The sequence below is a fragment of the Culex pipiens genome, chromosome 2 (assembly GCF_016801865.2).
Source record: "Culex pipiens pallens isolate TS chromosome 2, TS_CPP_V2, whole genome shotgun sequence".
NCBI lineage: Eukaryota > Metazoa > Arthropoda > Insecta > Diptera > Culicidae > Culex > Culex pipiens.
This window is the reverse complement of record NC_068938.1, coordinates 158,792,735-158,805,782: the sequence shown is the minus strand read 5'-3', so window position 1 is coordinate 158,805,782 and position 13,048 is coordinate 158,792,735. Positions and strand designations below refer to the sequence as shown.

The 13,048-nt window shown below is 48.3% G+C and overlaps 1 protein-coding gene across 1 annotated transcript; it reads right to left on the bottom strand.

Annotated features, from left to right (window-relative positions):
- Positions 1 to 653: 653 nt before the first annotated feature.
- Positions 654 to 12,551, bottom strand: LOC120426419 (toll-like receptor 6). Its single transcript, XM_039591177.2, has one exon. The coding sequence runs from the start codon at positions 12,192 to 12,194 to the stop codon at positions 8,274 to 8,276; it is 3,921 nt and encodes a 1,306-aa protein (XP_039447111.1). The 5' UTR covers positions 12,195 to 12,551; the 3' UTR covers positions 654 to 8,273.
- Positions 12,552 to 13,048: the final 497 nt, after the last annotated feature.

The following is a 13,048-nucleotide window of genomic DNA, read 5'->3' as shown; positions in this document are numbered from 1 at the left end:
CATAAGAGTAGGGGCAATATGGGTATCAAACTTTATGGTTTTTGATACTGAATATGTAATTTGCCATTTCGGCAGTAGTGGCCATAAACCGGAGTGGCCGGAGGCCCCGGGGATGTTCCGATGGGGGGACATTTGCCGAACCATCAGAGTAGGGGCAATATGGGTATCAAACATTATGGTTTTTGATACTGGATATGAAATTTGACATTTCGGCAGTAGTGCCCACAATCCGGAGTGGCCGGAGGCCCCGCGGATGTTCCGATTGGGGGACATTTTCCAGACCGTAAGAGTTGGGGCAATATGGGTATCAAACTATATGGTTTTTGATACTGAATGTGAAATTTGACATTTCGGCAGTAGTGGTCACAATCCGGAGTGGCCGGAGGCCCCGGGGATGTTCCGATGGGGGGACATTTGGCGGACTATAAGAGTTGGGGTAATATGGGTATCAAACATTATGGTTTTTGATACTGGACATGAAATTTGACATTTCGGCAGTAGTGGCCACAATCCGGAGTGGCCGGAGGCCCCGGGGATGTTCCGATGGGGGGACATTTGCCGGACCGTAAGAGTTGGGACAATATGGGTATCAAACTTTATGGTTTTTGATATTGGACATGAAATTTGACATTTCGGCAGTAGTGGCCACAATCCGGAGTGGCCGGAGGCCCCGCGGATGTTCCGATGGGAGGACATATGCCGAACCATAAGAGTAGGGGCAATATGGGTATCAAACTTTATGGTTTTTGATACTGGATATGAAATTTGACATTTCGGCAGTAGTGGCCACAATCCGGAGTGGCCGGAGGCCCCGAGGATGTTCCGATGGGGGGACATTTGCCGAACCATAAGAGTAGAGGCAATATGGGTATCAAACTTTATGGTTTTTGATACTGGATATGAAATTTGACATTTCGGCAGTAGTGGCCACAATCAGGAGTGGCCGGAGGCCCGGGGATGTTCCGAGGGGCGGGGGGACATTTGCCGAACCATAAAAGTAGGGGCAATATGGGTATCAAACTTTATGATTTTTGATACTGGATATGAAATTTGACATTTCAGCAGCAGTGGCCACAAACCGAAGTGGCCGGAGGCCCCGGGGATGTTCCGATGGGAGGACATTTGCCGAACCATAAGAGTTGAGGCAATATGGGTATCAAACTTTATGATTTTTGATACTAGATATGAAATTTGACATTTCAGCAGAAGTGGCCACAATCCGAAGTGGCCGGAGGCCACGGTGATGTTCCGATGGGGGGACATTTGCCGAACCATAAGAGTAGGGGCAAAATGGGTATCAATTTTTATGGTAATTATGAATCTAGTGAATCTTGGGAAATTTGGACCAGACAATGTAATCGAAAATTTCAACAACCATCTTGCAAAGTTCTTTGTCATACTGGTCATGTGTAACATAACCACCTGCACCTTTTTTAGATTGATTATAGCAACTCGAGGTTGCCTCCTGCGTCGATAGAGTAACTTTTCCGGGAAAGCATACAGTGGGGTCAGATTAAAGTGCGCTCGCCACGACCAATTGAAGTGAAGTGGGGAAAATTTAACTGATTTTTTACGGTCTGGCAGTTAATTCCTGCTTCAGTCGATAAGATGGGCTGGCGCGTGTGAGTTCAGTTGGTTTCAAGTGACTTCCGAAAAAGAATGAACCAGTCACTAGCCTTAGTAATGCTCTGCAATAAAGTGCAATAAGTCGAATGCTGAATGCAGTAGTCTGTGTGTTTGTTCGTTTAAAGAGCAGTCTCACTGGTTAATCGGTGGCGATAAAATTGTGTTGATTGGTTTTAATTGAGTTTTATAGCGAGCTTCGTTGACGACACGGTTTTCTCTAAATTGAAATTGACCGCCAAGTTGGCACCCGGCGGTATGTCGAGGAGTTATTGAGCGTGAATAATTTCGTTGAGGTTGAGACTTCTGGGATTTTTATGAGACTCGGGCCTGAATGGATTCAATCAAAAGTGGTTCCATGTAGTGCAATGAGCATTTGTTGGTGATCCGATTTGATGTGGTCAATTTGGGGTAAACTTGGTTGGAAATTGTGTTGCTCTGATTTAAAATCAGAAAAACAAGTTTGTCAAAATCCAAACTCTTGAACTTATTTGTATCAAGCACGTTTTTCCTTGTTGGTAAAATCTAATAATACCAGTTACATTTGAAAAATGCAACCAGTGTTGCCATCAACAAGAAAAGTGGATCCTAAAAGCGTTTAAAACATCGTTTTTGAAATAAGCCCGTTTCGACCAGAGGCCAACTGGCATCACTGAAACCGAAACGTCAAAATTTAATCAGTGTTGCCATCTTTGCATTCAAACAAATTGTGAAACAAAGCTGATTTCACCTTTGTGACCCTCCTGCAATGCACCCGTGCCCAAGTTCAATTCCCGCGGCCAGATGGCTTCCGCTAGATTTGGCTAAACACGAGCCACTAAATTCTAGCCCCGAAGTCAATAAACAATGTCCACTCCATTAAACCACCCCCACACCGCCCCCATCACCCTGCTGCACATCGATGGGGACATTTACGGGGTCACTTCTGCGGAAGCCGCCAACCGTTCGGCACACGCACCACAATCGCCGGACCCCAAGCTATGAAAAAAGGTAACAATTTTTACGGGGTTTACGTGACGATGACACTTACCTCCCCCACCGTTCGAACCCCGATTCCTCAGGGTGGTGTAGTGCAAGAAACCCCCGCGCAAAATTTAGTCACGTTGTGGGTGGTGGTGGCGGTGGTCTCCGATGCCCTGGGAAATGTCCATCAAGTCCCCCACCACAACGGTTGTGTTCGCGTGGCCGCGCGGCCTGAAACAAAGCGCACACTTTTTTTCCAACTCCAGGTGATAGCTCTTTGAAGAAGGGAAAAAAGATTAATGGTTTGATTACCGACTAAAAGCAGAAATCATTTTGCTGGGTTTTTTTTCCGTGACGACACCCCGACCAAGGGGGTGAAGTGTGGCGGGGGTGGTAAAGTAGGACAGTTACGACAGGCACCTGGTAATGGATCTCCGGGGAAAACGGGCACGCGGTCGCTTGAAATTGAAACCCCGGAGTGGTCCGAGGATTGCTTGAACTTGAAGTTGCGCGGGATTTGCTAATGGATTCGGGGAGCGATTGCTAGGATAATTGGTTTTATAATGAATTGAATGAAATAACTCTTAGTTCAAAGTCATTTAAGGAAATTCTCATCTTAATTTTAAAACTCAAAATTATAAGATAGAAATCTAATATACAAATACAACAAATACAAAATAAAAGTCGATTGTGTAATCATTTTATTCGATCTTAAAATGTTGCGTGTAATTTTTCACTAAAAATCCTATTACTTTAGACAGGGTTGCCAGATCGTCAATATTTGAACCACATTTGAAAATACTGATTTTACGCCATTCACTGATACCATTTCGAGAGCACTTTGCTCTGCTATTCTGAAGAAGTCAGTTGTACAAAATCAAGGGTCATTGAGTATTTCTAATTATTATTTTTTTGCATTATTTCTACTCAAACAAAACTCCACTCAACCAATCAACTCCTGCATTCAAACACATTTTCCGCAGCATTACGCAACCACAAACAACAATTAACAATTCAACCTCAACGTTTTACCAATTGCCCTCCAGGCCCGGCCGCGGGTCTCCATCCTTTTGCGGTAATGTTTTTCGCAATCAGCAGCGGTACACCGTGCCGCGCCAGAATGCGCAAACACAGGTAGCGACAAGCCCGAAAGGGCCCCCAGGGCTGCCCGCCGTTCGAACGGCGTTCTGACGAAGCACACGTGGAGTCAGACTTTGAGGCCGAAAAGAGGTGTGTGAGTAGGGTAGGGGGACCTTTGTTGGAATAAACTAATCTTCTACTCATTCTCCTGATTTCAACGACTGAATTCTACTCTTTTTGAGCACTCAAAAAATAATTGAACATGAGCGCTCTCGAAACCATTTCCAAAGTTGTAAAACCAACGGGATGAGCTCTATTGGCTCTTGCTCGTAGTGAGTGAACGAGCGCTCGTTGTGACTAAGTTCACAACTACTCAAAACAAGATCCAGAGTTGAAAATTGAGCTAAATTTGGTCATTTTGCATCTTGATTTTGACGAGCGCCCACGAGCGATTTGAAACCATGAGAGCTAATAAGAACTCTTAGAGAGCTTAAAAGAGCACCGTCCTGCTCACGTGGGTTCATGAGTTTTGAAACATGAGAGAGAGAAAGAGCACTCATCACTTAGATTTATTTGACAGCTTAAGGTTCTTGAAAGAATTCATTTTGTGCTTCTCGTGAGCTCTTTGAGATTCACAACACTGCTCATCAACTCCAACTGACTCTTTTTAAAACACAAATGAAAGCTAATAAGAACTCTCAGAGAACTCAAACTTGAGAAAGAGATTGAGAAAAAACGTGAGCTCTCGCTGTAAGAATAATTTGAAAATTCAAGGGTCACTAAAAAGCTCATGTTGAGCTTCCCGTTAGAGCTCAAAGGAGCATCACGAAGCTGCTTACGTGAGCTCTTTTAGTTTTGAAACTTGAAAGGTAGATTGAAAAAACGAGAGCTCTCTCAGTCAGAATTGTTTGACAGCTCAAAAGTCTCAAAATGGTTCATTTTGAGCAAACCGTGAGCTCAATGAGATTCACAACACTGCTCAGCAACTCCAACTGCCTCTTTTTGAAAAATTCCACGCAGGTCAAGAGTCACGTCTCCTTACCCTGCTCCCTCGGAGCCACTTCCCGGTTAATCGATGGAATCTTTGCCCAGCAATGGCGGTGCATATTTCAAGTCAACACCTAGCGAGAAACGCGCCGCCAAGAATGCAACTGCCGTGGGCGCGTCATCCGGAGGCATTCCGGCGGCGCTGGGATTGCATTGTCCACAGGTCACGCCGTTTAATGGGGCTTAAAATTGCTTTGAAGTTTCGCCGGAAGGCGCTGGGCACAGAGCGGAAGCAATTTCGCCAAATGTTCCGGAAACCGGCAGTGTACTCCACCGGAGAGTGTCAACTTCAATTAGGCGAAATTTGTGTCACTCTGCGCTATCAAAACGAACTCTTGAGTAATCTCTGCCTCTATACTTTCAAGCTCCGTATGACAAACGATAAACCCTCTATCACAGCCATTTCATCTAACAGCCGGTATATCTAACACAAAGGCCTCGTTCCAACCAGCGGCGGCGGGACAGAGAAGTCCCATCATTTTTCTTCTCCAAGCTTTCTTCCAACCCGAGCCTCCCGGGAACCCACCGTCCATTTAAAATAATCAATGACTAATTGTAAAAATAAATAAATCTTAAACGGTTTTAATAAATGAAGCAGCCATTTATATGCCGTCGCGACCACAACAAAAGAAGAGATGAGACTGACTTGCGAGAGTCACGCCAAGTGGAACCACAACCGAGTCGAAGGCTCGTCCCAACAACAACTACACGCAGCGGCAACAGCATCATCATCATCGACTTCATCCGCCAGCAGGCATCGAGAAATCGTTCTCTTCCCGCCCGTTTTGTTGTGTACTTTGGGTCGATCTCGATCTCCCTTGCTAACCACTAGATCACCAAGCACGAGCTTGCAAGCAAAACAAAGCAGGCCCTTTGTTTGCAAACATTGTTGCGGAATTGGGCCGCGCGCGCGCCATTATGGCGTAGCTGTCAAATGCGGACGCCATTATGGCAAATCGGGAAAATGGCTCAAAACCGGCGTTTCTTGCTCGTTTGAGGTGGACGGGGTGGCCAAGGGTTAGGGGACCCACGTGGAAACGGACAGGGAACGGGAAGATAATAGTTTTCGGGTTGCCGCCAACGAAAACAGGGCGAGAATTCCTACACGTTGCGCGGCGTCAAACTGGTTATGGTCGGATTCTTAGCCATGCTGGTTGGTGGCCTCGTTTCAAGTTTCGAGCCCTGATCATCTCCCTAGACATTGTTGCGTTATGGTATTAAAGCTGTGGATTACACTGGGTGATTCGAGGATTCACAGAACTAATTGACGTCACACCTGAAAGTTACCCGCGTCTGTGGTTTGGTCAGTTCTGCAAACCAATCATATTAGCTGCCAAATCGAGCCGAAACAATGGTCAATTCATCAAACGCGTGCGTTACACCATCCAATTACTTGGGCTAGGCTTGTCAATCACCAATCGGCCCTTATCTACACGCATTCCGTCGCTTTAACATGACTCGCTCCAAACGCACCAAGGCCTCGCGACATCAAATTGAATTGATTCCGGGCCCCAATTTCATCTGGCGTGCATCGCCGACGACGACGACAGACATGGCACGCAACATTGTAACCTGTCAAAAAGAAATCGTCGTACGAGCCGGTTGATTACGACGTTAGCGGTTGTCCCACAAATGAGGGGGACGCGCTGTGGACGCAATCTCCCAGGGGACAAGTTTTTGATTAGTTTTTCTTGCTTTCGAGGTCGATGACGGAACCGCAAAATTGTGGTTGTCATAGAGTAGAGATTGAGACCCGATGTGTTAAATTTCAGAAAAATGGATTTTCACTCATTTAGGAGCGGCCGTGGCTGACTGGTTACGGTGTTTGCTTTGTAAGCGAATGGTTCTGGGTTCGATGCCCATCTGCTCCCAACGAGAAAGTTAAGAACACATAAATTTGAAATGATGAATATGATCGAAAAATCAAAGTCGCTCGAGGCGGAGTTCGAACCCCCGTCCTTTGGATTGGTAAGCAAAAATGCTAACCACTAGGCCATGTCGACTTGGTGAGCGTGGACTGGAATTAGGAATACTGTTACAGAGAGCGAGTTGTGGCGCTATAACCACGGCAAATAGTGTCCAGGGCATTCGTGGAAATACAATGTCCCATCCCAGAGGGTCCCGGAGTACCAAACCTTCTTAGCATGGTGCTCCCAACGAACTAAAATCTCGGAGCGTATGGTGGTGTGTCCCCACGCTTCTTCCTCCCCTGTCGATTCAGAATTGTGTTGTTGTTCGAACACTCAGTGCTCAAACTCAACCCAATTACGAGTCATCTCTGCGATACGGCTTTACGCAGTAGGCCTGGCCGCTTTAACGCTTGTGTTGTTTCAATGCATTCCGATGCAATGGCGCACTACAAATGTTAATAAATGACAAGAAGAGTGCTAGGCGTCATCTAACCTAAGGCACTCTCCAGGATCCCTTCGAAAGATTGGCTGCGCTAGGGTCTGATTACATTAGATTAGATTAGAAAAATGGATTTTCACTCATTCTTGTTATCATTTGTTTCAAAACTGCATATAAACAGTCTGCTCTCAATCAGATCATAACCAAAAGATCATTTTGAGCGTTTTCTCATTTTTGAAAGTTCAAAAATTGAAAGCACTTCATTCTTTGACGTTTGACTCAGCGGAACGTCAACGCTGTCCCAACCCGCGATCCCCAAAACACTGCCAGATAATGTCCGTCATTGTTGTTCCGTCGGCACGGGTTCCGTCCCCTGAAACCACTATCGCATCGTGTAATTGAAGCGTCAAGAAAAGGGTTCACTGAAGACGTTGCTGCACGACGAACGGCTCACAGACCGAGATGCGGTCACTTTCAATTAAAACAAATCAACAAACCGTTTCATTATAATTTAGTGTGGTCTAGCGGAGGGACCACAACAGTGCTGCTGCTTTATCACACATACGCTAGTTGGCGTACTCGAAGATGTTGAAATAGTGTGGTCTGTCCACGGTAAAAATCAATTTACTTGAAACACGAAATTCAGTTTGATTATGGCACATTCATTTGAAAAACTTCATTTCTCGATCATGTTCGGTTTCAACTCAATTGAACTGTTTTTCTCAATTTCTTATCAGTTGAAATGAGACTAACAGCTTCATTGGGTTGTTACCGAAAGTGTCACATTCTTAAAAATAATTTACATCACTTAGTGCGAAACGAACTTTCAAACGAATGTGCCATACTCACAAAACGAGCTGCGCACGAGAGAGAGTGGTTAAGTTTCTAATCAAATAAGTCTTTTCTCGTTTTCTGTTTGACCCTAACCTACCTAGTACAAGAAAGAGAGTAATAAACAATTTTATTCACATTTCGGCCCTTTACACAACTTTTCTTAAAACTTGCAAAAGCGCGCGCGCCCTATTTAAAAAGCGAGTATACGATTGAACGATAAAGTGAGGATGAAAAGTGGCGTATTCCTAGATGACTTTACCCTAAAGTTATGAGTGCTGTTTTATGAGTCAGACAGTCAGACACGGCGAGAGAGAGCGAGCGAGTAATGAAAGAAGTGTAATAGATTTGAAAAACGGCCCTAAAAAGTAGAGTAAATATTACACAAAGTACGGTCGATTGCTATCGCCGGCGCCTCCACCGCCACCGCCCCTCAGGGAGTGATGCGTGTTGTACTGCGACTCCGGGATGGTCGAGTACACGTGGCCCAGCGTGTTGGCAGCACTGCCTCCGTTGGACTTGCCGGACCGGTAGTAGCCCTGCTGTTGCTGCTGGTGATGGTGTGGGTGGTGCTGGGGTTGAGCCATGTGGTGAGGGAAGGTGTGCTGCAGGTGTGGCGAATGGTTGACCTGCTGTCCATGGTGGAACTGCTGCTGCTGCTGCTGTTGCTGCAGTGGAATGTGATTCTGGTGGTGGTAGGGAGGACCCATTGCGTGATGAAGCGACGGGGCCTCGTACTGCGGTGAGGACGCGGTCGAAAGTTCGTCCTCGGTGTTGTAAGTACTGTGGTTGGGCGAGTGGAGTGGGGCCTGCGGGTACTGGACGCACACCTCCGAGTTGAGCCGCTTGGGCCAGGTGGCGGTGGGGGGAGGCGGCGCGGAGGGGTTGGTCGGGGCCGGGGTGTACCGGATGTTGATGGCTTTGCGATGGGGCGCCTTATTTACAGGGGAGTTTTTGCCAATGTCCGGCATGGCAAAGCGGAGCTTGTCCCAGAAGCGCCGATCGTCCCACGCGATTACGGTGCAGGTTCGCGTGAGGATGTCCATGATGGGGTCCATCGAGAGCATCGACTGGGGCACGGAGGTGATCAGGATGAGCTTTTGCCTCCGCCGGGACGGTCGGATTAGCTCCAGCACGCTTTGCAGCCCCGCCCGGAATTCCGCCTGAGACCACTCAAACTGCAAGAACTTGACGCTGATGAAGAGGATTAGCTTGCGGGAAGCGTCCGCCGCCCCCTGCAGTGAATCGGCCAAAAAGGCCGCCGAGTGGATGTCCCGGTAGTGCAGACACATCGCGTACCCACTGTGCTCCAGATCCTGGGCAATTTGACTAGTTACCATATCGGCGTCGGCCGAGCTGTAGATAAGATAACCGTCGTACAGCTTCTCGTTGTCCTCGCAGCGTTCCATCGCGCTCAGCGGATCCTTGCAGATTCGTACGCCGTACCGCGAGTGAGCCCACAGGCAAAAATCGTTCCGGAAGATGAACACCAACGTCACCAGCAGAATCGTTAGCACTAGCCCGGCCAGCACGGCAATCAACAGTGGCAAATAGTCTATAAAATCATTATCGATAATCGTCCGCTGCACGGTCGGGGTCGCTATCGGGGCACTCTTGTGACTCTCACATTCCTTAATCGCGTCCTTCACTAATTTATTGTTCGTACACTGAAATTCACTTAGCCCATTCGTTTCGTTAAACTGCCGCTCGGCCCAGTCCACCAGCTTCCCAATCGATTCACAGCCACAGCTCAGTTTATTGCCACTTAGTGAGATTAGCCGGAACGTACCGCCCGGTGGCATCAGCTCCCAAGGCTTCAGCTCGGCCAGCCGATTGTCCGCCATCGTAAGCACCTCCAGCGACTTTTGATAGTAAAACGACTTGTTTCCGATGGCCTCGATGGCGTTGTGGTCCAGGTACAGCTCCTTCAGCTCCCTCAGCTGCTCAAACTCCGCTCCGCTGATTCGTTCCAGCCCGTTGCCTTCCAGGTGCAGCACCGTGAGGGCCGGAATTCCACCAAACGTTTTATTATTCAACTCGTCAATGTGACTATTATTCAGATACAGTGATTTGAGCTTTTTCTTCCCGATGAAGACGTGACTTTCCAGCTGACCGAAATTATTCCCGTCCAAATAGATATCCGTGGCGTCCATCGGGATTTTGCTCGGAATCGCCGTCAACCCGGCGCTGCCACAGTCCACAATGTTCGACTCCCAGGCCGTATCGTGATAGCAACTGCACCGGTCCGGGCACGTCATCTTGCAGTCACAAGCGTCAAAATCACAGCAGTGGCACGTCGCGAAACAATGGCTCTCGTATTTGCATAGAAACTCACTTGCCTTCATCTCCGTCAGGGGCCGCACCAGTTCGCCCCGTTCGTGCTCCATCGTGCACATGACCGAGTCCAGGTCCTTCACTTGCGGGTACTGCCGCAGATAGCTCAGCTCGTTAATCCGCTGTAGCCATTCCATGCTGCAGTCGCAGTGAATTAAATTATCACCAATGTAAAACTCCGGCATGGTTCGGGTGTCCGGGACGAGCGTGAGAGCCAGCGAGGGCATTTCCAGCCGGCGCAAGTGGTTACCGTAAAGCACCACCTTCACCAGGTTCTCCTTGCCGGCGAAGGTCTCAGGGGCAATCTCCTCAATCTGGTTGTTGTTCAGCAGCAGTGTTTCGATATTTTTCGGAAACGAGCTCGTGTTGATGTGCTTGATTCGGTTGTGAGACACGTCCAGCATTTTGAGCTGGAACCAATTTCCCACATCGTAACGATTGCCCAGCTCGGAAATGTTGTTCTTGTGGATGTCCAACCACTCCAGCGACTGCGGGTAGTGCGAGTAGTCGAACCAGCCAATGTTGTTGTCCGAGATATTCAAATACACCAGCGACGAGAGCGACGTAAACACGCCGGCCACATCCTCCAGCTCGTTATTATCGAGTCGAATCGCCCGCAGCGTCGGATTAGAGCTGAACGCCGACTGGTCCACGTGCCGGATCCGGTTGCTGGCCAGGTTCAGCACGTGTATGGTCGATAGCGCGAAGAACGTATCTCTGGAAATCTCCGTTATCTGATTGTCCACCAGCCGCAGTCCCATCAGCTCTTCCAGCCCCTCGAACGAGGAATTATTTATTTCCGTTATCTGATTTTTGCCCAGGTCCAGAGATTGCAAAAACTTCAAACTCTTCATCCCGCTCGGAATTTCCTCCAGCCGGTTGTCGTTCAAGCTCAAATCGTGCAAGTGCGTTAAATTCTCAAAGGCACGCTCGTGGATGTACACAATCTGATTGGATTCCAAAATGAGCTGGTTCAGAACGTACAGCTCACTGAAGTGGTACGGCTCAATCTGCCGTAGCCGGTTGTGCGACAGAAACAGGGCATGCAAATTTTTCAAATCACTAAACGCACCATCCGCTACCAACTCAATCGCGTTGTGCTCCAAGTTGAGAATCTGTAAACTGTACAGCCCCTTGAACACATGCTGGTCCACCTTCGAGAGGTGATTGTAGCCGAGATTGAGCACTACCAGTCGCACCTGGCCGGCGAACGTGTCCCGTTTAATCCACGTCGAGGTCAGCTGATTCCGGGAAAGGTCCAACGTTTCCAGCCGATCCAACCCTTCAAAAACGCCCGGCGCCAGCACCGAGAGTGAGTTATTCTGAAGGTGAACCTGACGAATCTTGCGGGACGATTGAAACAGCTCGGGAGTGAGCGCGGTAAGCTTGTTGTTGGAGAGGTTTAAAATTTCAAGCGTTCCGAGCCCGACAAACGCCCGGTCTGCGATTTCCTTCACGAGGTTGTTCTGAAGATAGAGCGCGTTTAGCGACCTTAGCGCCGAGAGGCCATTATCGGGCATTAGAGTGATGTCGTTTCCCGACAAGTCCAACACTTCGAGCCCGGTGTTGCACGCCTTACCGGGTGCTATTGGGCCCTTGCCCCAGTCGGACAGCCCCAGCTGGGACATGTCACTCAGTCGATTTCCGGTCAGGTTCAACACTTTTAGTGTGTACAGCGGGCAGAACACTTCGTTCGGTAGACTCCAGATGTTGTTGTCCGCCAGGTGCATCTCTTTAAGCTCGGTAAGCCCCCGGAAGCTATCCGGATGCAGCTCCAAATTCATCACAGACCAGTCAATGTTGTGCGTGCTCAGGGTGAGGCTCTTTAGCACCTTCATGTTGGAAAAGGCCATCGCTGGGATGTACTTAATCTTGCAGTACTCGATCGACAGCCGCAGCAAGCTGTTCAGATTGCCGAGAAAGTTGCCTGGCGTCGTCGTCGATTCTAAGGAACTTTCGAAGAACATAATGTCGTTGCATTCTAGCTTCAGCGACTTTATCCTATCAATTTGATAACTACTTATATTAGCTAGCAGACTCTCGGTCTTGGTTATGGTTTTGATTTTGCACTGCAGCTCGTCCGATCTTTTCTCCTGCGAAACTTCCAGTACGGCACCGGTCCAGGTGCAGCCCTTCGGCAGAGCGTCATCGTGGCGCAGGAAGTTGTTGCGGGCTGCGGTCGCTAGCGTACAGCTGACAACCAGCAGCAGCAGTAGCGTGTAGATTGCACCGCTTCCCCGTGCCGGAGCCAGGTTGCCGAGAGTTTGTGTCTTCGTCCACCCGCCAAGTTCGCGCGAATTTGAATCGCAAATCAACACCCGGTGTCTACTTCAAACAAAAATTTGCACACACTTCGTCGCCGCAGTGCCAAATTGACATTTTTCTCTCGCTCTGCGGACAATCTTCGCGGACACCTTGACTGTCGTCGTTCTAGTTTCAAGCTTCGGTCACTTGTCACAAAAAATCACTGCGTTTCTTCTTGTAACAATCACGGGGATCCCGCTGGGAGTCCGGAGAAATCTTCACCGAGCCGTACAAAACTGTGCTGTTCGAATTCTTCGCTGGGTTTTTTTTCTCCTCCTTTACGGCTTTCCACGGATCAACCAAGACTCAATCTTCTTCTCCTGGGGCCTCGGATCACGGCCGTCTTTCCCCCCTCTCGTGATATCCGTTTATAAATAAGCGAGCGCACACACCGCATCAACAAAAACACAAACGCGAAGAGCTGGGCTAAGCCGATGGAGAACACATTAACACACAAGATTGTTTTATATAGCTATTTTTTTCCTTTATTTCATGCTCTCTTCCCCGCGTCAGGATG

Bases quoted from the DNA above. Each gene is read 5' to 3' on its own strand.
- LOC120426419 (XM_039591177.2), bottom strand. From the start codon at position 12,194: ATGTTCTTCGAAAGTTCCTTAGAATCGACGACGACGCCAGGCAACTTT.